This window comes from Sturnus vulgaris, chromosome 6, assembly GCF_052056855.1.
Source record: "Sturnus vulgaris isolate bStuVul1 chromosome 6, bStuVul1.hap1, whole genome shotgun sequence".
Lineage (NCBI taxonomy): Eukaryota > Metazoa > Chordata > Aves > Passeriformes > Sturnidae > Sturnus > Sturnus vulgaris.
Genome location: NC_142248.1, coordinates 36,553,577 through 36,578,764, shown reverse-complemented (window position 1 = coordinate 36,578,764; position 25,188 = coordinate 36,553,577). Strand labels below are relative to the sequence as shown.

General features: G+C 36.6%; 1 protein-coding gene across 10 annotated transcripts in view; it reads right to left on the bottom strand.

Annotated features, from left to right (window-relative positions):
* EML1 (EMAP like 1) overlaps positions 1-25,188 on the bottom strand; it is a 121,799-nt gene that overhangs the window by 38,750 nt on the left and 57,861 nt on the right. For 6 of the 10 annotated variants that reach the window (XM_014871989.2, XM_088166223.1, XM_014871986.2 and 3 more), the window contains exons 2-3: positions 12,813-12,995; positions 7,454-7,586 (exon numbers count right to left, since the gene is read on the bottom strand). In XM_014871989.2, coding sequence (XP_014727475.1) covers positions 7,454-7,586; positions 12,813-12,995 — 316 coding nt within the window. Of the gene's footprint in view, positions 1-1,811; positions 1,860-7,453; positions 7,587-12,812; positions 12,996-25,188 lie in introns of all 10 variants that reach the window. The other 4 variants (XM_088166224.1, XM_088166222.1, XM_088166219.1 and 1 more) reach the window with 1 other exon arrangement.

Here is a 25,188-nt window from a genome sequence, read left to right as displayed (position 1 = left end):
TTTTTCTGTCTGGTCAAGAAATGCTTAGCTTAGCAACTCTACTAAGCCTGCTTTAAAAACACCCCAAACTTATTTCTGCTCCCTCATGTCTTTTTACCAGCAAGGAGGGGAATGTTTCAACACCTCAGCGGAGGTTCAGTTACAGAAACGATGGGAACACCTGAACCAGAGTCTTTCTGCAAAGCAATTGCCCTTCTGAAAAGAAGCAGCACCCGTCCAGGGGCAGATCTGCAGAGGCGATGCATGTTAAGGGGCATCTCAGGCAGCTTGACAAAAAACCTTCTGGTACATGCGATGGTAGGACAGATAGATGTTCAGTGCTGCATTCTTGTAATAAAAACAAGCTTCAAATGATTAAGCTGAAATTTTAAAAATAGTGTTTCCGTGGAGAAAGCAATATAAGAGAGCAAGCAGAATGCAAAATGACACAAAGACAGAACAAAATACATTCATCGGGGAAGAGAAACTGCAGCAATAAGAATTTAGTTCTGTCTTAATTTCAGAAGTGTACTTCCTACTCTAGACTAACATTATCTAAGTCATCTCAATGTGAGATGCATGAAAAAAACCTTCTCTAGTAAATTAAATAATATACTGTTAATACTTAACTATTCTCCCTGCATCTCATAACATTATCCAATTTAATACCACTCCAGTTAAAAAAATAAAACCTTAATACTGAAAATGTTTATTCCACATTAAATAGCTTTATTAGCATTTGCCTTCCACTATTACATACATTAATAACAGAAACATCCTGTGTGATTTGTCAGGATCAAATATTTATTTTGGCATACTTTCCCAGTTAAGAAAATTTCAGTGTAGGCTGATGTTGACACATATTATCTTCATTAAGGATAAGAGACGTCAACATCAGCCTACACTGAAATTATATTAAGGACATTATCAAAGTATACCAATCTTGGAAAAAATTTAGTTGCAGAAACAGTTTGAAACTAATTTTAATGTTGCTTGTGGTTTTATTTTTATAGTTGTCAACACTCAAAAGATGAAATAGAGGATACAAAATGAAAGGGTGGGACTAAAATTTAAAAGTTTAATTCTATCTTCTTTCTAAATAATGAAATCTCATATCAGTATAAAAACTACTTTAACCACAGGCATTAAATTCTTTTAAACTCTTATGATTTATGTCCATCCCTGCTTAAACTAATTAGTAATGTTATCTTCTGACAAATTTTATTTTAAACTTTCAACAACAGCAGCAAAAGCCCAGTGAGAAGTATTGGTTGTTGGAAACAAAGATTATAACTCCATTATATTAGCTCAGTTTTGGTATTATACACATTTTGTTAGCTAGATTGTTAAACACCAGTGATTATATCCATGGCTACAGTAGATACACTGTCACCTGAGGAGGAATTTAAGATGACAGAAAACAGTCATTCAACTTACAGGTTTGCAAGAGTATAACTGGATTCCAGAATTTGACTTCCACATTAGTGATATGAAAGGAGAGCATTTGCAATTATTTAAAAAGATAGCATTTAGTTACACAATTTTTAACATTTAAGACAGAAATGTAGTCTAATACCCCCATAAAAAATTATGTTAGTATGAAATAATGCAGATACCATCACTGACATTATTATTATCTAAGTTGTGTTGCATTTATCAATGATGAGAAAGTTTTAGGCATGTACTTCTGGAAATGTTAAAAATGGCAATAATAATTACAGTTCTATCATGTTAATGCTTTTGCTAAAACACTCATTTTCTATGTGTTGAATTGAAATGGAAAGGAAAAACAATTGAACTTCAACACTACAAAGCTATTAAGGATCCCTCACCTTAGAGCAGGCTTTTTCAGTTTGCATGCATTGAGAAGATTCACAGACCTGCTTAATCCAGATTGAGAGGTGCGTAAACAAAGCAGAATAAAAAGTGAATGCAACAATAAAATGTGGAAACAAGACATTTACAAGACTTACATTAAAAGACAAAATTGCATGCTTTCAAGATATGAAGTCACGTGCAAGAGTAAACAACAAAGTGCTTATTGACTCAGATGTTTGATCATTTCAAACCATACATTTAAGAACACCAATGTATCTTTGAATGACAAAATCTCAGCAGTGCCCCAATAGACTGACCATTTGTAAAGCCACTCAGAAATAAAATTAAAAAAAATAATCAAAGAGGATATCTGAAGGAACACGACAGATGATCCAGCTAAAAGACAAAGACTATTAAAAAAGCAACAACAAAGACAAGAAAATAAATCCTCATATATACATACATATACCACTGCATAGCATGAATGTTTCAGGCAGTTGCATTACTGAATTGTGGTGAACAAATCTGGCCAAAATTAAAAAGATATATACTTTATTACTAAAATTATTTGGGAAAATATAAAAGCTTTTTAATAAAAGAAATTAAAAACCAGCCCACAATGCTCTTAAGACAGAAACTGATGGCATTAATATTTTGTCTAGCACTCATTCTGACCCTCATTTAAATCAATTAGAATTAACTCAGGAATAACATATGACTTTAATTTCATTACGCCTCTGAGCAAAATGCACTAATAACTTTAATTGTTAGAGATATTGTGAAGTGGCGTAATAGCTTTGCCACCCGACGTTCAATGGAGAGGGATTTCTTTTTCAATTTATATTCCAAATATTTTAAACCATTTTCTTTGAGAGACAAGTGTTACACGGAGCATTTAACTGAAGGTTTGATTCAGAGTTTGTGTGTGTGCCAGTTACAAACCGTCACTGCCCCCAAACAGAACGCACAACATTAATTCCAGGCGACTGAACAATTTCCTAGGGGCCATGTGTTTAGAGTTTAGAAGAACAGGAATTTATCATATTAAAGTATTTTATTCTCCCTGCAAACAAAACTCTTTATGTTTTCTTTGTTCCTGCTTCTTCCTTTTGATCTCCATTGTCAGGGTTTTGCACCATTGTAATACTTTGCAATCTGCTGGGGGAGAAAGAATGACTGATTGTCTCCTTTTGAAAGGCAAAGTATGTGCAAGGCTGCAGCCTGCACCAGCATCCCTACTGGGAAAGGTACTGTCTGTATTCTCCTCCCTTACTTTTTTTTCCTCCCTTTTTCCCCCTCAACTCTTGGAAACAAAGCTATCCTAGATGAGTCACAAAACCTTCAATTTTAATAGGGAACACAAAACATTACTACTACGCACTGGCCAAATTCCAAAGACGAATTTAGTGTTAAGCAGCAAACTTCAAGCCACATTTCACAACAAAGAAAGAGTGCAGGGGGAAGGGAAAGTTCTGCTCATGATACACTAAACTTATATTATCCAAAAAGAAAATTTCAGATAATTATTCTAAGCACAAAATTTAGAATAAAACTATGGCAACATTCAAAAAGTTGTTACTCAAAATAGGTCATAAACTTCTAAATCATGGAATTAGTAACTATATTAAAATTCAAATCAAATCCTCTGCTCAAAGGTTTCTCGTGAAGATGACATGCAAACACTTTTCAAAGCCAGGCAATTCTTGATTATCCATCTGTGTCAGGTGATTGCTCAGCCCATCTCAGAATCACTCCAGCTGTTAGCTGGCTAGCACCCAGAGCCTCCCAGCTATGTTCACATGGTCCCCAGAGCCTGAGTCCAGCAGCTCCTCTTGGTGCTTGACCACAATTTTTGGTCCCAGTACCCCAGCATCACCAGGCTTTCTATCTTGCACTGTATTACCACCATCTACTTTTATAATGCAGTTTATAATCCATGTTTTGGATTTGTGCTTTTACTCTATTCAACTTATTTCAGTCCTTCCTTAACCTGGATAATTGGGTATTGACTGTATGAGATCTGAATGCTGAAGTGGGGTTTGGTGCCCTCAATTCTAATTGAAGTCAGTCAGTTGAGGTTACCCAAAGCTTTGCAAGATCTGGATCTAATTATCACATTAGGCCCTATAACAACCTACTGATATCCAGTGATACATGTTTTACATATGGAAAAGCAATGTGCATAGAGGTTAAATGATTTGCATAAGGTCACTGAGAGAATATATGGCAGAACTCAAATAAAAGCCTGCTAGTTCCACCCTTTCAGCCTCAAGCCTTTTTTTTTTTACCTCCAATTTTATATTCCTGCCAGAAGAAGTCATTTCCATTTCAAATATTAAATGGCAAATCAGAAAATGTAGAGAACTCTGAACCACATCTCCTTGGTAATCCAGCAAGGCAGATAAGCCATATACCAACCTGCGGGTTCAAACGAGTTAACCAACACATTTAATACAGCTATTGTATGAAATGAGATTGTGTCTGCAGACATACCAGTAAATACATTTATTTCTAAGCAGGAAAATGTATGGATGCACACTTAGTCCCAGGCAGACTATTTGCATATATTTACATAAATAATGCAAAACAAACTGTTTCAAGGGACAGATTGATGTCATTTCAATTGGACATCATACAGTCTTAACCTAAACAGTGCTAAGTATAGGAGAAGACAGGAATCACAAATAATTTGATTGTAAGCCTTCTTTTCATAAGGCAGTAAAACATTTGGGAAAGACTCCATTCACCTACACTTTTTCTTGGATATACGGTCACAGGTAATAAAAAAAAGGAAGACAATAATTTTTATTATTCCAATCCTAGCAGATATTTGTCAGTCTCAATAGCAGATTACAAGTTTAGAGGATGATTCATCAAAAATATTTTTTTATTTCCTATTGTTGTTTTAAACTTTACTTTCACTTTTCAAATTCTACCTTTTCAACTGTGCACCTGTCTTGTATAGAAAAACTACTAAAAGCATTCAAGCAGAAATTTAGTTTTGAAACATCTATAAACACCTAATACTATTTAGAGCTGCTGTGTCACATGACCATATTTTGGACTAAAGAATACCTACACTACAAATTAGTCACAATTCTGGAAGCAGTTCATAAGAAAAGACCACTGCTTAGCAGAAATCAGAAGTAAAAAAATAGCTCAAAATTTCCCACCATCTGGAAAATGTGCAATGCTGAGAGAAGCTGCTAGCACAAATAAACAAGTCCTACCCTTTGAAAAAGGAAGCTATTTGATTTTGCTGATGTATTTCCATTACAGTTTTATGCATAAAAACATGCAGATCCTGAAGGTAAAAGGGTCCAGTATAAACAAAAAGTGTGATTGAATTAATCTTAAGGATGCATAATGAATCATTCTTCCCGACTGTACACAAGAAAGATATTTGGAGCACTTACTGTATCATCTTTGATTAGTGAATATATGGAACACCATTTACTATAAAACTCTGAAATATGACCAGTTGTTTCAAGGTTCACTATCAAATGATTACGGTATAATTTACAAAAAATGTTTTGTACAGTAATTAATTGATGAGGTCCTTACTATTCCATTTTATTACTCTTGAAGTATATTTATAGGCAAGGCATACAAATATGCTTTAACATAGTTTAATAAAGGTAACAATAAGCATTTTCATGTTAAAGACACCAATACAGAAGTTTAGAGCATTTGAAGGGAACAATAATTCTACAGCACCTGAATTTATGACTGCATTATTCAGGACATGGAGCCAACCCACTCTCCTAAGCACTCTTAGTAAGTATTCATTTATTTCATCAAAATTGTTAATATATACATTTTCTTTTCTAAATATACATTTTCATGATGCACATTTTAAGCACCTTCAGCCTAGCTTCTTCAGTAATGAGAAGGGACAAATTATAATGAGAGGACACTAAATAGTTGCCCTGTGGAAGAATTTCTCCCACAGAAATCAAGACAGTCTAAAAATACTCCCTAAGGATGCTCTCTAAGGACTTTCCCACTGGCATTCTGGGTATGCAGGCTGCACATGGGTCAGGTGGAAGGGATACAGGGTACCACTCATCTGCAGGGATCCTCAGCTAGGATAATGCCCACAGGCTGCAGGCAATATTAGATGGAACACCTGAACTACACAAAGGCCTCCAAGAACAGAGAAAGCATGAGTATGCTCCTGACCTGCACTTCATCCACACTACTGTGGGGCAGAAAGTCCTATGCTGAACCCTAGAGACACAGCACAGAGACTCAGGAATCACACCCTCTGTACACAGGTGAAGTCTCGCAATACCTGTGCTCTTATATGCTTTATAACTACTAATTGAAACTTAATTAGGAAGAATGAAATTATGATAATTATTGAGAAAGAATAATTTATAAAGAACAAATTTGTTTTAAAATTCAGAGTGTACTCTTTTTTAAACACGAATACATTTCCTTTCATAAAAGGAAAGTTTTCACCGGTTTTCAAACTTCTGATAACACAAATCTAATAATGGAACAGTTTGGACAGTACTTGCTTTCCTTCTCTTCCGTTAATGGCTGATTCAGACCAGCCTGCCAAAGCCTAAGCTGCAGCAAACTCCAGCTCATAAGAGCTCACAGGAGTTAATTTTTGTGACATAAACAAATAAGGTATTTTCCAGTTGTAATTGTGCACAGTATAACTCCTCTCTACAATAACAGAACCTAGAGTTTCTTGAAAATCAGCCCCCTTCAACACAGTAGCAAAAACTGGCATATCCTTAGCCACCATCTCCCTTTTGAGGAAAAATTCTCTTTATGAGACAGACCTCAGATCTTAGCAAGTTAATGCTCTCATCTCTACAACTTACCCTCCCTCAGAGCTGACAGCATCATCACCACAAAAAGATACGGAGACACACAAAAGAAATGTAAAAAAAAAACCCAATCCAAACTCCAAACCCTACACTATTATCTTTTACACACATACCAGGCAGCAGATCAACACCACAATAACTGCCATGTATAACCTGAACTTGCTTCACCCAATCCATTCCATTCCTTATAACCCAGATGTATAAAACATTTAGTCAATTTAAAAACAGCTACACACAAAGCAAATTGGGACAGAGCAGTAATTTCTAAAAGGGCTTAAATACATGCTAATGGTAAGATATCTAAAGATGGATGTTTTCATTTGCATAAATATGTGCTAGGCAGAGAATTTTCCTCCTCCCTGAGATGCTGCTAACCTTGTGCATGCAGTTTATATGATAATTTTGTTAGTGAGAGAAAACTACCAAGGATAACATACTGATTTGCAATGATAACACTGTTTCTCTGCAGACTGTATATTTTCTGTTAGCTAATCAAAGAATTCTCGCACCACTTTTTACGTCATGTTGGGTAACACTACAGTAGAAATGCTTTATTCTCTCTATGCTAAATTCTTAAAAGCAAGAAATGAACACAAACCAGTAAGATCAAGCATTGTGCATTCTCTCAATACGGTAATAACCTTAATTGTAATTAGAATGAATAAATTGAAAGCCTCTTAGAATGAAATCCATCTCCTGTTCTTTCCAAACTAAATATTCAGACTGCTGCTTTGCAAGTAAGAAAAACTGCATACCTAGAAGGTTACAAGAGGAGCTATTCCATGGCTATAAGGTTTCTCATAGATGCCTACCTTTTTGCTGCTGGTGATACAGTCTCCTTTCTGGTTCCTGATGGAGAAGGTAAAGAGCCACTTGGTTTCTTTGGTAATACAGTTCCATTGTTAACTGTAGTCCTTAAAGGCAGGGTTTGTACCAGTGGTCTTGCTGTAAAACAAGCATAAGATGAAGTCATTGCCTTCATTTATTTTTCTGTGTTTTTTCTCAGCAAACAACACTAGAATATTTTAAATTTTCCACATAGTGCGTCATTTTTGTGTCACTATGGTCAAATTCAGCATAGATGAGGATTTTAAAATTGGGGAATTTTTAAAAATTACTATGATTATTATTATTATTCATAATGAAAGTAAAAACTCTGTCCTAGATCAAGGAGCTTAGTAGTAAGCACAAAAGTAGTTGTTGTCCTCAAAACCAATCCTGCTCTGTCAAAGGAGCATCAGTCTCTTGCCCACCTGGATAACATCCAGAGTGCTAGAAATGAAGGCAAGTTGTCATCCCAGAAACTCCATCTCTTCATCCTCCAATCTTCTTGGAGGTTTTCCAAAAGCAAATTATCTATTAAGAAATTTCTACTCCCCCAAAAAGGTCTTTTTTCAAAGAATATGGGCTTATGTTTGACAGAAGGATTTGTATCCTTTATTCAGAAAAAGCTACTGAAATCAGCAGAAGAGTGAAGGTAATAAGCTGGCATTATCTACCTACATTCTTTTCATCAAATATTTGCTCAAAAAAAGGATATACATGTCATAGCTGTAATTAAAATTAGAATAACAGAAAGGTCCCATTCAAGTAGTTAGAAGTTAGTTGCAAAAACAGTGTTTAAAACTGCAAGCAATGAGTACCAATATGAACACTACTGTGGATCATAGCCTCAAAACACAGACACAAACATGACTAGTGCTCTCTCTACAGCAGGGAAAAAAGCTTGAATCACTTGAAATTTGACAGGACTCTGTATTACAAGCCATTGTAGAGATGCCAAAAGCCTCTGGGTTCAGAGAAACACCACCTGAGAGAACACAGAAGTCACAAGTCACTTTATCACTTTAGGAACATAAAATTTCATTGAGCTTGGAGAGGATGGCAGGAAGAATACCTATGATATGCTCTTCAAAAAGATTATGAAGGATAAAAGATCTCAAAGGTTAAATGGAAACAGTACCTATTGTATGCTATTATAGGTCATATTGTAAGAACATCTTATTCTAGCACTGACAGCAAGCATTTATTGACTTGTTCATCCTAAGTTTTCATATACTGAACAAAAAGATAGATGTGAAAAACTGTACCTTCAGAAGATTATCAGTAAATAGAGTCTACCAAAGAATGCAACTTGCATGACAAACTTCGTCTCGAAACTTTGTTAGAATACACACTTACTTGTTATGTATTTGTCATTTATTTGTTCAGAGGAGAGAAATTTAGAAAACAACCTATAAGGGAAATACTGAAGGAGTGAGGCTTATTTGGCTTAGAAGAGTGAAGGATAAGGGAAAGAAAGTTAACAAAGGAGATAAAAGAAGAAAATTTTCTCCTTGCTCACTGAGGATGCCTTCCAGCCCTGCCCTGCATGATCTGTTTTAACTGACTAATGCTGTATTTAGAGCTCATACAAAACATCTGAAGTTTACTTGGCTTTCCAAGCCTCTACTTTTTTATTCATGAATTCAGATATCTTAATTCTATTTACTTCTTCTTTACTCATTTTTTTGGTATATTATATTCTTTCTACAGTTTTGTGCTGGAAGCTCTGCTGCTTGTTTCTTAATTGCTGCATTCCATATGTATAAATCTGATTCTGTTGCATTCTACAGAATCACAGGTAGCTACAGTTGAGAAGTTGTGGACATGTCTCCTGACAAGCTTTCTGTAGCTCACAAAACTTTAATGAGCTTTGAGAAGACAAATTAGAACAGCAATTGAAGTTTAAAAAAAAAATTATTAAAATGTTTTTCTTATTTGTAGTTATTAAAAAAGAATGCCTATTAAAGAGCAGCTGGAGTGAACTAGCTGGAGTTTGTTTACTCTCCTAACCTTATGAAATCGAAACTAGCAGCAGCCAGGAATAAACCCAGCAACATTTAACAGAAGTTTTGGTTGAGATCCAGCACCAACCCACAATCTGGAAATAGAGATTTAAACGGTCAGCTAGTGTAGAAAGCATGACACTCTTCCACAACACACAGAAAAACTCTGCATTATTCAATAAACCCACTGTTTACTCGGGAGCTATTTAGTTTTACTTACAACAACTAGTTCACACCAGTGGTAACTGGCATCACAGTCACACAATCCCAAACATGTCATTGCTGTTAGAAGTCAGTAACACACTGCTATTACTGCTTTGTCAGTAATGTTTATTTTGGAAGTTCTGGTGCTTCAAGGTCTTACCTGTGGTAGCAGGACTGACAAGTTTATCAGCCTCAGCAGCAGCTTTTTTAATCATACTCTGATCTATGGATTAATAGGGCTGTTAAGTTTACAAACAAAACCAATAATTGCAAAAGGAAAAAACAACAAACACAAGTAAAACAAAGGCAGGAAGCCATACTGAAACTCCACCAAGTACTAGAATTAAATAAGGAAAGGAAAAAAAAAACCCAAACAACTAAACAAAAGCTCAAAACACCATTAGGGAAGGAGTTCCACAAATGGACAAGATAAGCCGCTCCCTTTCCATGATGTATGCTGCTTTTAAGCTCCTTAACTCAAGTTTAGAACAAGAATACAAAGACTGAAAAACAAGCTCAAGATTTTTCCATTATAGATTTGAAAGTCTGAAACTTGAAGTCTTTAAATTAATTTTAAATCTGAAGTACTCAGAAAAATTAAGTTTTCCCCCTGAAGATTTTTGTTCCAGACTTCATAAAGTACCAGAGGGATCCTGTTTTTCCAAAGGCACAGACCTCCCCCAACACACACAATCCTGATCTACTTCATCTATATAGATGTAATGAAAACAGCAGCATACAGTATGCTTCAAACACCAGTTTGTTTGGACACAATTTCTGTGACATTCTGTGGGATCAAATTCCACTTTTTAAAATTTCCAATGTGGAATTAGTCATAAAACAAGACAGGGAAAAGAAACAGGTTCAGTCCATGCAGTCCAAGGGATAAAGCATGAGAAGCCACCACTGCAGCTCCTCCTATGTCTAAAAAAGCCCCTCTCCTAAGAGTCACCATCAGGAGCCTCAATAATGCTATTCCAAACTAAAATTAGTCTTATGCTAAGTAACTGCATACAATTTGTTATAAAGTAGTTGTGCCTACTAAAGAATAATAGGCCATCATGTGAAATATATCATATTTGACAAAACAGCTGGAAAAAAACAAGTGATCAGAATACTTCAGATTCTCTTTCATGTTCATAATTCATGTTTAATAAGGTTGACCATACACTAAATGATACAGCTGATGTACAGCAAACTGGATGTTCTTTACATGAACAGTCACAGTATTGATCTTCTCCAGAAATTACGTGGGTTTCATTGGCAAATACCAAGACTCATTCTGGTAATTTGCAATGGAAGAGCAATTGACATTTGTATTTCTCTATTTGCACTATTACAGTAAAACTTCTTACACTGTAATTTCACACATACATTAAGAACCAGGCATGCCATATATACTACACACACAAAAATCCCACAAACAAACAAACCCCAACAAAACCAGCCACAGAAGACAGGGGGATACGCTTACAGCAGCTTTTCTTCAACGTACATTGAACTATGGCTCTAATGGTCTGCCATGACCAAGAAAACCTCTCCTGATTTAGAGTTCAACTCTGCTCACAGAATCCATGAAAATCTGGTTTGTATTTTGCTAAGTAAAGCCAGCAGGCAAGAACAGATTTGGTTACAACTCAGTAATAATTACTAGAATTTATTTCCTCCATGCATCAGATAGTATCTATTTTACAGGCAACACGAAGCATTTTAATCCCTTGTAAAACCAGATTTGATGGAACATTATATCACAGTGGAGGCTACCTTTTGTAACATTTAACTTATCTGATATTTTAATTTTTTTTCTCAATAAAACAAAGACAAAATAAGGAGATTACAACAGAAAGGGAAGAGAACATGAAGACAAGATTGCAGATATTTAGTGCCTGTTCCACCTGACAGCTAGCATGAGACACAACCAACTCATTATTTGGCTCTGTAATTCTGTCCCTTTCAGCTTTCCTCATCTCCCAACACAAAACTTTGTAACAAATATGACATCTCAGTTCAGCAAATTAAGCAGTTCCTACCTAGTCTGTTAAATCAATGACTAGAAGTAAGTATTTTTTACAGGGTCGCAAATATATAACTGAGATTAAAGGAAGTCCTAACTTCAAATTGAGAAAATTATGAATCCCTAAATATGTAACATAATTCTCATGCAAAGTAAGGTTTTAATTAATATTACTACATACCAGGACCCCAAAAGAAGCAACTTTTTAAGTTAGACAACAGAGAGCCTGCGAAGTCAGTACTTTTTTTCCATATCTAGGTTGCCACCACTCTTACTCCTAAGACCACCTTTTGTGTTTCTCTAAGCTGCACTCAGGCAGTCTCCCAGGCCTTTGTAGCCTACACACTACAGTAAATCACATTGGCTGTGTTCTAATAAACCTTCACTCCTGTGAAGTGCTGGATGTTCAGGTCTAGATTTTCTGAACTGTGCACAGAAAAACCCATTCCTGCAGAGCAGGAGCCATGAGAGAGCACACTGTGGCATGTGGGTGCAGCACAGAATTCTGCCAAGCTGTGACATCTGTCACACCTTGCTGGCTCTGGCTCTGCTGCTCTGGAACATGGTCAGGCAACAGCCACAGCTCTACCTTTCCTTCATAGCTCAGCAGCTGGTGTTGTACCATCTCCTTAGTCATGTCAGCTCTGTGCTAGCTTAGAGTTCTGTCTTATGTCTGTATGATGCATACACACTTCAGACACTTTAAATTAAATTTTAATTACATTTTTTCTTAAGTTTAATTCATTTTTTAGGATAAAAAACACCCCAACCTATTAGGAGTTTCATCCACAGAAGACAATGCCTTCCCTAAGCAGTTTATAAAATACTTTGATCAGAAGTAAGGAAGTGGTAGCAATGGTTAAATGTAGATTGTGGATTAAGCATTAGGAAAATGCAAATGCTTTGCTGGTTCATGTAAACTGTAGAAGGCTCACAGACTTAACCATCTAGAATTTTATGTGTTCTTTATAATAGGTTGAATTTCAAATATATTTATTTAGAGTTTGATTTGTTGATTTTGAATATTTTAAGATCTAATGAATAACGTATTTTAATACATATTTAATACATATGAAACACTCATTGGACTGCACTATCTATTTTACATTGATCTGAAATGCAAACCTTTGGTAGGTCCTTTCTTGTTCTGCATGGCCTGCTGCTCCTCTGTAATATTCAAGCGTCGGACCACATCAGCAAGGGCAGATTTGAGCAGCTGGATGTCATCTTCCTGCATCTGGACACGCTGCTCCAGAGAGGCAATGCGATCTGTAACCTCCATACTGCTTGCAGCAGAGGCACTGTCATCTAAACAAAACAGCAGAAAAAAAAATGCATTATCAGTAATGGATTGCCATCCAGAAGTAACTTAGGCAATTGGCTACAGGTAAAAACAAGGCTTTTCTCAGACCTGATGACTCCTTGGGGAAGAAGGTTTTTAAGTGACCAAAAGGAAGAGATGGAAATAAAAATAAATAAATAAAAGATATATACTTAAGTAAGATGTGATGATGAGGTTGGCTTCAGTTAACCAGTTGTTAATTGGGTTCCACTACCAATTATCTACATGTCAAAACTGCAGTGATCAATCATCACCCTTCACTGTTCTGCTCAACACAACATTCTGCCACTGCTGGGCATTCAGGTAAAGAGCTACATTTTCTGATATGCTACACAACCTTCCAGATTTTTCTGTCTCATGTAGGTAATAGAAATACATTATAAATACATAAGTAACAGATAGGCTTACACATTTTCAAGCTACCATACACAGACTGAAGAACAGATATTGACCCAATCTGCTAACCCCTAGTTTATACCAGCAGCTTTGAGAGCATTCCCTCTGACTGAAATAAAACCCTAAATAAATTCGGAATTACTCAGTAACTATACTCTAAGCCTGCAAGTTATTAAAATGGTCATTACTTTGCATACAATTCACCCATTATTTGGAAGTAACCCATAGAAGCCTCAAGACTGCAAATCCATGATGAGGACTACATGCTCTTTCCACTCAAAACCAGTAATAAGAATATTTTTCCTAAATGAGCACTTTTGTTTCTATCACATAGAAACACTGTCTCTTATTACAATATTAAGTTATGAGAAATAAGAAGAAAACAACGCCAAAGACATCAAAGTATCAAATAGGGAAATAATGTGCAGTTTTTAAAGAGAATTGCAAAGTTTTATTTAATTAGGCTTTGAAACCTAAAAAAAAAAGTTAAGTACTAACTTACTGGATGAGCTGAAGCAACATTAGTCAAGGATCATAGCTTTCAACTCATGACTTAGTAAGTCATTCTGTAGCAAAATGGATATATATGCTTCTATCTGCAAGCATAATTTACTTCTCCTTCATTCCCAATGCAAGTCTGCAGCCCGTGTTTCTTCTGTTAAAGCTGAGCTCTCTTTGCGAAGAAGGTGTATTTGTTTTCATTTCTTGTGTTCTTAATTCTCCTCCATTCCAAACCAGAATTTTCCACTTTCGTAAAGGGCACAAAACTTAAATGGTTTGTTTATAATAATAACTCTTGTTTAATTTTAAAACAAAATTAAGTGTTTAATAAAAGAAAACAACTGTTGCTGAGTACATCTAAAAGCATGTCCGAAAATGTAAATGCATACAAACTTTTAATCATAAGGGTCTAGGAAAAAATGGCTTTTTTTTTTTTTTTAATTTTAATCTATTCATCTCCAAACCACTCCAATACAGATTGGTTTTGAAATCTGTTTATCAGATCAGTTTTGGCTTCCTCATCCCTCACACCCTCAATAGCTATCTGTGGTTATCAAAGCTGAATTAGAAACAACTCAAAAACAATGTAATAATATTGCATTGTTACATTATGGTCCATAAATACAGGCCATTATAGCCTAAAGTGCTTGTTACTTCTGTTATAGGATTTTCAGACTTTATTTAAAATATCAGCATTAGGATATTATTAGGCTGAATATAGTAGTAAGGTAAGTATCTAGTTCTGAATGAGCTAAACCAGAACTCAATTTCCTGAAAAATGTTAAAAAAACTTTTCCCATGACAAAGCTTTACAAACTTTGGCCTAATCAGACTTCTGCTCAACACAGAACTCTGTCCTGTAGCTGTTACAGGTAATTAGTCCCCAAACTCAGAATAGCAGCTATGCTGGCAGCAGTAAGAGCTGCCTGCAGAACTTAACCTTTCCTCTACAAACAAAAGCCCCACACTGCTCTAATGACTTTACACTTTAACTCAGCTGGAAATAACGTGGATTAGCATACTGGACAATAGGCAACCAAATCAAAAGCCTGATTTAACCAATACAAGCCAAATTCAAACTTCAGCCATTCTGCCAAATTCAATATCATCAGGAACAGTTTTCCTCTGAATTCAGTCAACAAGAAATAGCCAAATCCCAAAACCAGGGCAGTAAAGGAAACCCAGTGGAAAATCAGTTGGTGTTGAAATGATCTACTCTTGCTACAAAAGAAAACATCCTCATTGAAGTATCCATTTCACTAATTTTAAGTGTGTAGGAACAGTGATTTTGCCTAGACATTAATCTTCCAAGTGGTAAATCAGTGTCACTGGTTTATTTACAGTCCTGTAAGAAATCACTCCTACTAATAACTACTAAGATGTCCAGTTCCTTCTTCCCCCTTCCCCCATCTGCCACTGTGACTCTTCCCCTCACACTCTCGCTGACCAACAGGCCCCTGCAAACCCTTTCTTGGACACAGCATCTGTACCTTCCACTCTTATCACTCTTGTAGGGTCCTGGCAATATAACCCTCATCCTTGCTGTAACCTACAGCTTTTTTGGGTTTTATGGTGGTTACCTCACTAGGTGCAGTTCCCTTCCAAGGATGCAGAAAAAAAATAATTTAACAGCTTTCAGTAAGATTGCAGCTGGACACAAGATTGCTTACAGTCCAGTACCACTTCACTTTACCTCCTCTTTGCATGCATGTACAAGTAAGCTAGAAAAGAGGCACAGAATACAATAAAACCACATTTTATGAAAAAATGCAAATTCAATTTTAAAATAAGTGTAACCTGTTTGTTATGCAAGTTGAGGAACGTTCATGCCATTGAGATCATTACATCCCAGAATGTTGAGCAATAAAAGTTGCACCTTCAACCCAGTCAAGCGAAATGGTTCAGTATCGGAAGAGAAAAAACAATTAACACTATAAACCAACAATACAACATAAAAAATGTCACTGCAGATATCACCTACTCTGCCCACACAAGCAAGAGAGGTATTGTTAGCCTAATTTGTGACCTGCCTCTGCAGTGTACCAGTCATCCTCACAGCAAAGGACATTTGCAAGGAATATTTTAGCACACATTTGTAATGAAATTTGGAAAGGCATATGAAGGAGACTGCAAATCCAGACAAATTGCCTTCAAGTGTTAGATCTCCCTATCAGTCACTACCACCCCTTGCCCATGGAAGGACAGAACAGATATCACACCACCTACACAGGTAGCATCAATAGCACAACAGAATTAACCATTACCTTTTTCATCAATGGGAAGGAAAAGGACTTTACAGTGAAATTTATGCAACATGTTTTTAGAACCTTGAAATGAGTCACTTTCTACAATGTTCACTTCTTTTCACCGATTTTAAGGCAAGTCTAAATCATTTTCTCAAACATGTAATCATAGAATGGTTTTGGTTGAAGGACCCTTAAAGATTCCTGCCCACCTGCAATGGGCAGGGAGTTAATCTACATCTCATGAGATAAATGCCACCTACAATGTCCAAAATTAGATAAAACAAGGAGGTATCAATTCAGATGCCTGATTTTTCATTGCAATACATATTTGTGGTAAAACTTGGAAAAAAGAATCATTTATCATTTTTGCCTTGCTGAGATTCTACAAGTTTCAAAGGAAAGACAGCAAAAAAGAGGAACGTAGTACATGCCTCTCTAAATTGTCCAACCAGCTAATCCATGATCTCATAGATTGGACAGATTTCTCGTGGCAAACTAAAAGACAATACTGAGTCAGATGATTAATCTGCTTCCAGAGTGTATTCCAGTTTTACAGCAATTTATTACTTGAGCTTAGCCAAATGTGAAGAAACAGCTGAAGCAAAGCCAACAACAGGACGTGTATGCTGTTTACAAGAGTGATTTCAATACTATTTCATTGTATGTAGGCTAAAGCTACATTACATTCTGACACCATTAGTTAGAAGGAAGCCTATATTAGATGCATGCTATTTTCTATAGATTCCTGCCTTCTGAAAAACCTAAATCTTAACTGTATGTTAACACGCATGAAATAATTAAAATAAGACTTGGCATTCTTCCCCCCAGAAGAACTACTTTATTAAACATATTCCACCTTTGTAGACATTAATTTTGAGGCTATCTTGTCCAGCTCAGACCACAGCAGTTGACCATGCCGTGGAAATATTAGGTACTGATTGTCAAAAGAGCGGCAAACAAATTCGAGTTTATTCAATCTACATAGCTTCTTTGGAGCACCAATTAACAGGACAAAATTGCACATTAAGTACTTCCAAAATTGATTGCAACTGCGGTTGTTAGATACTTTTCTTATAATAGATTTTAAAAGCATCATCTCAAAGTCTTTGCAGAGATGCTCTTGTGTTTAGACACTCTGCAGGCTATCAGGAAAGAAAATGCAAGCCTTCTGAGGACAGCAAATTCCAGCAGTGGTCTTTGGCAAAAACTAAAGACAGCCCACATGATGGAAAATATGGCAAGGGATGGTAGTGGAAAGGCAGCATCACCCGCACACAGAGCATCTCTTCTTCTAGCACAAAGACATAGACTGTGCCGGCAAGCCTGAATTGAGCTCAGCTGGTAGGAATATTTTCCATCTCTGAGTGATTTCATTAAGTGCATCACGTTCTGCACTTCTCCTGAAATCAGTTGGTACAAGTATTTACATTCCTTGGAAATAGCTATGAACTTCAGGGCCACTACTACAGCTTTATGAAACTGCACATGGACAGAAAGGAATTCTCCACTCTCAACATGCATCTAACTCTATGGCAGAACACAGCAGATGCTGAGGAAGCCACGCCATCAAATGAGAGAAAGTTAAAAAACAGCATTTATGAAAAAATAAGCAAACAAAAAAGCACAATCCTGTAGATTAGGAGATCCATAGCCTGAATTTGACTCAGTATACTAGCAAGCAATTAAGAACACTGAAGATCCTACACTTCCAAAAACATCTTTCCACCCATAAAGGCCCATGGTTTTTGCACTCCAGTAACTGCAAAGCTGTCAGATGTGGCACAAGTCACTCGGCACACTTTTGGCAAGTTCTCCTTCTCCTGCCCACATCATCACTGAGATCTCATGCAAGTAACTGAGATACGTAACTACTTCCTTCAAGCATCCTGGGAGTAACAGTACCACTAACTTTCAAATGACCTCTCTGCTTCACCTCTCTTGATATCATATGTTTAGCTTGAAACTCTAAGAGACCAGGAAAACATCCCTCTGTGGCAGGCGTCTCCTACACCTTCCAAATCCTGCCCTCCCTTTTTGGTTCATTTCATGCATCTTTGAGTCTGGGCCACAGAAGTCAGGCAGACAAGCTATTTGATAAATACACTTTTTCTGAATTGACAGCAACAGAGAAAAAAAACTTGGGAAAAGAGACAATCATCCAACTTCTCTCAGAATGAACACAAGCAATTCATTGTTGCACAGAAACAGGGGAATGCAGCCCCCACACTGTTTCCAGACTTCGAAGTAAGATTGGAGAGTACCAAGTATTCTCCTTGTACCACTTTCTGTGGCATAATGTCAGTGGCCATTCGCAGACCAGAGTCTCTGTGCAAGGGAACAATGGGTAAATAAATCAGCAGGTTTAGTTTCCTTTGACAACACCACGACAAGCTCCTTTGTTTAAAAGATTAGTGTCGACAGTATTTCACAGACTAAGTATCTTTCCTCTGCTCACTTTTCTAATGCAAAACACTGTACCATACCTGAAACACAGCAGCAGCCCTCCAGGCTTGTCCCCTGGGGACAATGACAACACATATGGGCAACAGCTTATCATAAAGTCTGGTACATACTGGACTGGTCTGCCAGATTAGAGCTTTCCACTGTGAGAAGCAAGTGGATTTAAAGCCCAAAATAATGTTATCCTATTTAATCTTGTTACTTTGTATGGTTAGGGGGAAAAAACAGGCAGAATATTTTAACTACAGGTAAAACTGTAAGCATTGTTGCTTTACGTAAAGTTTTGGAAATCAAAATTGGTTGCCAGATGAATGTTTAATCCTCTAACTGTATTTTGCTATAAACGTATGTATAATAGGATAAAAGTGCAAGCATCATATATAATTTTTTGGATGGAAAATTTTAATTATGAGGAACAAGAACTCATGTCTAATTTTTAAACCCAATACCTACAGGAACAATGCCTTGCCTATCTATAAGCTTATATATGTATACACACATACCATTTTTGAACAGGTAGGACAACTTTTCAGTTCATTCTGTATTCTCATGCATGTTCTTAAGATAAGAGTGATTAGCAATGCAAGGAGATGCCCTAGTTTGAGTTGGGTACAATCAGGTACATCTCACATTAAGTAATCTGAACAGCTCAGATTAGTTTTTCCATGTCCTCACAAGGTATTTATGTGTAGGAGGAAATGGGAAGAAAACTCTATCCCACACATCTGCCTAATGCCCTACTCTGGCTGTACTGGGAACCACAGTAGCAGTAAAGTAAAGCATCATCTTGTGAGAACAGATCACTTCTAAACCATTCTAATAAAAAAATAATAATACAAGTATTTTTTGTCAGCTAATATGGACTACAGATGGATACTTTTCTGAACAGTATTTTCCCTCCTCTAACACAGCTAGCTATTGCCATCCAGTATTTATAAAATCTTATTACTGTATTTCCCAACACTCACTGAGGAATAACTTGTCCTTTTACAGTTTTACCACTAGAAACTTAAAGACAGCAAATATAATTTCCTAAAATTAGAGGCAGAATTTGAAAGGATAAATCCATAATAGCAATCATCACTCAGAGCCTCACAGCTGGGAGCACTGCATTCATTAACAAAATGGGAGAGAAGAAAATGATCTTAACAGAACATTCTCGGAAAGTTCCTCGTGGCTAATTAGTCAGGAATCACTGCAGCAAAATTATAAGCATGTGCCCTTGACCTGCCTGTAGCTGTCAAGCTGTAGCCAGCAGCTTACTATTTTTTCCCAAACAGATGGTAAATGAGCTTCTACTTGGAAATCAACCAGTTAAAAATTATCTTCCCCAATAGTGCTTAAGAAGATGGAAGAAATTTTGACACATCAATAAATTAGAGGAATTTTACCCAGAAGAGGCCTATCAACATAAATGCTTTAACAGTTCAGAGCTACTAGGCTGGCTCTGTTGAACACAGAAGTCAATACAAAATGTTTTAGTCAGTTATGATTCCTCCACATTATGCTGGGATCAGCCCATACTATTGGAAAAAAAATCCAAACCCCAGCATTGCAAACAGAAACCAGGAGAGTAAAGATAATATTCCATAGCATAATATTAATGCAAGGAGAGTTGTTTGAAAAAGAAGTGACTCCATAGCACCTGCCTGGAGTTAAGAAGCTGAAGATGCAGCCTAACAAGAACTTACTAATAAAGGAACCAGCAGGGTAATTAAGGTATCAGGGCAGAATAGCTGCGCTGTCTTTTACCATCCCATATTCTCAACGATGTGCTGAGAGTGTACCTGTATCACACCCTTAAAACAAGAGAAGAAAAATAGAGTGTGGAACATGGGAGAACATCTCCAATGACTCTCCATGTTACAGCTATGACTCAATGTCCAAGTCATCCAACAAGAACTAGGAAGGAATGAATACAAATTCATCACATGATGTAAGGTAAAAAACCTTCAGTTTCTGTTTAGCACTACTAGACAAAAATAATCAATTCAGATGAGATTTTCTACTCCTAAATATACTTTAAAACACATGCAAATAAACACAAACACATCAGTTCACAAAAAACATTCTTCTAGAAATTTTATAGTGTTCAGTTCAACATCTTTTCACTTCCATAAAAAACTGAATGGCTCAATTTGATTTTTCAACTACGCCATATGCATAAAAACAGAAAGATTTACTTTTACTTGCAATCACGAGAGATTCAAAAGGCAAGAAAACTGATTTAAAACACCTTTTAAAAGTTACCGATGTTAGCCCATGATAATGCATTACAAACCAATTTCTTTTTCTTGTTTGTTGTGTATTGAAGTTATTTTACAAAAGAAAAGTTGATTCACACTGTCAAGAAACCCTAAGATATATCAGCCAGTAGCTGATCTGCAGTTAAATGCAGCCTTTATGTTACATTAGAGACAGGACCATTTAAACACTTAAGAAACTACTAGGTCAGCATGCATTTTGTCATTTTCCTAATTTTCATATTCAATATTAAAATGGCAACTGATCCTCAAATTTACTTGGACCACTAGCTTTTTACCTATATTTTTTTATAATCTACAGATTAATTAAAATTCCAATCTTATATATATGGCTTTTTAAAAACAAATTGAAAACACTATTGAACTTCAGAAATACATAAGCAATTAAACACTTTTCCATTTAATTACAAATTTATTAAACTGAGACTGCATCCATAAGTAATCCATAGTTATCAATTTGAAATTGTTTATGTTTTGTCTTATTTCATAAGTGTATCCTCTGAGAAATAAGAATTGGAACATCTCAGCCTCTAATCAATAGCATTTAATTGTAAAATAAATTCTACATTCTACATTTACATTTCTTTAAAGGCTAATCAGCTTTATTGTTTTCTGTAGACTCAAACTAAGGGACACAATACAAAGAGAATAAAACATTCCTCCTGCACCTGCAGAAGGGGCCATTGATGTCCAAAGCAGATTTATCACTTCTGCAAACTCTGGGTACTTGGCCTCAGCTAATGGCTTTACTTTCACCAGTGGTCTGACTTTTCTTTAGAACTCTGTACCTCGTGAATATTTTAGTTTCTGAAATTAATGCAGTATTAGCCTTCATTACAGGCTGTCACAAAGACAAATCACAATCTAAATATTTAAAGGAAAAATTATTTCAAATTTAGAAAACTAGTATAAGTCTTCTTTTAAAACTTGTCATATTCGGTACTGCCTCTCACAGAAATATAGAATTTTTTTTCTCGAATGGGTAGTTAATCTAGTGCACATGAGAAGTACTTGAATTAACTAGTGATAGCCTTGTTTGGATGGCAGAGGTAAAGAAGTATCCAAGATGCCCACAACAGACTGGAATTTTACCCCCACTGTTCATCTTCAGTTAGGGTTAAGTCTTCCCTTCCTTTAATTCTGACAAACAGAATACAATACAATATTATAATTATTAGTAATATACTTTCTTACTGTAAACTCTTCCATTACATATTCCCACTCTCCAGCAAAAAAAATCTTTGCTGACATAAATGCAGAAAGAACAAACTGCCCTTGCCAAGGACTCAAACACAGCCAGAGATACCACATTTGATATAGTATTTGATGTCCTGGTATTAACCAGGAAGATGACAGCTTCAAGGCTGTTTAAGAGAAGGAAGAAAAAAAATCCCTTCATTTGCTATTCTTAAATAAAAGATGAATCCAGGTTTATTTCAGGAAACAGAGAAACACACAATCTGAAAAATTATTTGGCCAAAAACCTAACTCCTCTAATCGAAGACAATTTGCATTCTTTTTATTTTTAATTGGCTTCCAATGAGATCATATTCTTATTTCACCACAATAGGGTGCACAGCATTGTCACGAATTTCACCCAGCTGCGATGCCATTCCCAGCACACTGTGCAAGTGTGGTCCTGCCGCCCTGTGAGAACAAGCGAGTCGTATTCCAAGACTCGTCCCATCCTCTGCAGTACTTGGAAATGCTACAGAATGCACATTGCCTATTTTTAAAAGAAACTCAGGCTTTCATGGAGGAGGAGACAGAGATAAGCTATTTTATATCGTTCATGTTGGGTTTAAAAAGTTTACAAATATGCTTTGATCAACGAATGCAATATTGTCTCTCCCCAGGGCTACGGAGAGCCCTCAGTAAAAGCGACAGAGTCAGCAGATGTCTGGTCCGCCCTTGGCTGGGAACAGGCCCCAGGCCAAGGTCCAAGCAGAGCCTGGCTCATGACCATTCCTCTCCTTCAAGGACTTTGTGGGACTGATTTCCTTCTGGCGGCAGTCAGTACTTCTCCCGTATGAGTTTTCACTTGAGAGATTAGATGGGTGAAGGCTGTGCAGAGCAAATCCTTTTCCAAAAGCCATCTCCTACTAGCACTGTGCTGAAGGACTAGTGTGAACAAACCCTGCAGAAAGCCTGGCTGATAAGGCTCTTGTAGCCCTGTGATTACTGAGAATCTGAGCCTCAACCTTCATGATAAGGTAGAGCCTATCAGCAAAGACAAACCTTTAAGGCTAATACAGCCATTCAGCTTTAGGGCAAGAACTCTATTATGCTTTCTTAGCTCTGGATGTGGGTGGACCTCACTTAAGTCAGACTTCTGTATGCAAGCGTACAATACAAGTTAGGTCAAGTACAGCCACTTGAACTAAATGAATTTAGTATTTTAAAGGCACTGTTTAACAATACAATCTTTATTTACAATTTAAGAAGGAACATTTTTTAAAGCAGTCCTGCTCATAGATTAGTCATCTAGAAGTATGTAAAGATTATTGCAGTGATAAGATTTGCCCAAAACAACATTCAAGTACAGTAAACTTCCTCAACACAGCACAGAGCAGTGATCTCCATGGGCACTAAATTAAGCATCACATTAAACTTGAAAATCATTAGATTTACAAGAGACAGAAGAAAAGTTGAAGCCGGTTGGAAAACATTTCTCCAAATTCCACTGAAGAAATAGCTCAGAAAACAGTATCTGCTCACAGCACATACATTTTTTAAGTCAACCATGGCAAGCAGGAGATGCCTTTTTCAAAATCCTTCATTTTATCAGAAGACAGTCAAGGTTAAAGCCTAGTACAATACAGCTTCTTCACAAAAATACCTAGTTACATAAAAGCCACAAACTTAATACACAAGCTCATGGTAGGATACACAGATCAGATGGTCGTATTTAAAATATTTAGCATGACCACTTATGAAACCCCCCAGAAGTCAGGCTCTTTCCATGGCAAAGGAATCCAACTCCCAGAGCTACAGCTTCCCCGAGTCAGTGACCTAACTCCTCACCTTCAACGGTCTTATTTGCAAGTTTCCAAATGTTGATTCTTTACCAAAAGCAAGCATTCAGTATTCACAAAGCCAAACGTTGAAAAGAAAGGAAAAATGATCCCGTTATCAGAAATCCTGTTACACTTCAGCCAACAAGCAACTGCTGTAGTGGTGAGTGCCACTAAGACAAAGGGGTGACACACTCAAGCAAATCTATCCACACCTCTTCTTTTCTTCCTTTTAGATGGAAACAAGACAGCTTTGTAGGCCCACTATCAAGTAAAAAAAACAAACCAACAAAACCAAACCCAAAGAAAAGAAACAAACAACTTGCCCCTCAAAAAAATCCACACAAGAATAAACTCAAACCAAAAAGTTAACTGAAAACTACATTTTGAGAAGTCATTCACAGAGTGCGATAGTTCCTGCTTCCCTAATCATTAAAAAAGAAAAATATTTTTGCTACTGTATTGCAAAGTAGTTCAATACCCTAGTAGCTCCCCTTGCATGAAAAATAAGCTTTTGAACTGGACATAAAATTTACTGGTTTCATATTTATCACATTTTAAAATTACATTAAATATGTTTATTGGATTTATCTGACTCCAGGGAAGTCTGTCTTCTGAAATGAATGAGGCCTAATTCAAAAATACAAAAATTATAGGGAATGATTAAGTAATTTAAAAAATCTTAGATTAATTAAACAGTTTTGCTTTAAGTTTCATTATTCAGCCTTAGTTCATACGTTTTCTTACTTCCCAGAGCTTAGAAAGGAAAGCTTAATAATTTTTCTAATTTTTCCAGAGGTGCTAGAGCTTTCTATTTGACGCTTCATCCACAAAACAACCAATAGCAAGGAGAGTGCATTAGCATCCATGGATCTGTACCAGATGATTAAAAAAAACCATTTTGTTTCATGGACAACTGCTTACAGATAAAAGGCAAGTCCCAAGAATTTTCAAAGCATTTCCTCACAAACTCTGCAAGAGACTACCCTCTCAAGGAGCAGATTCTGGAGTCTTCTTCTCTTCAACCTGCTCAGTGGCTGCTGAGGTACCACAACAGAGTGCCCAGAGAAGCTCCAGATGCCCCATTTTTAGAAATGTTCAAGGTCAAGTTAGATGGGACTTTGAGAAACCTGATCTAATGGAAGGTGTCCCCTACCTCCATCATCAGTAAAATGTACCCAGCCCTACCCCTGCAGCCCTCAGTCAGGGCTATTCTGTGAGGCTAAAGACTGCCCAGTCAGGCATGGCAAAGGCTGGAGGACATTCAGTTGTGCTGCT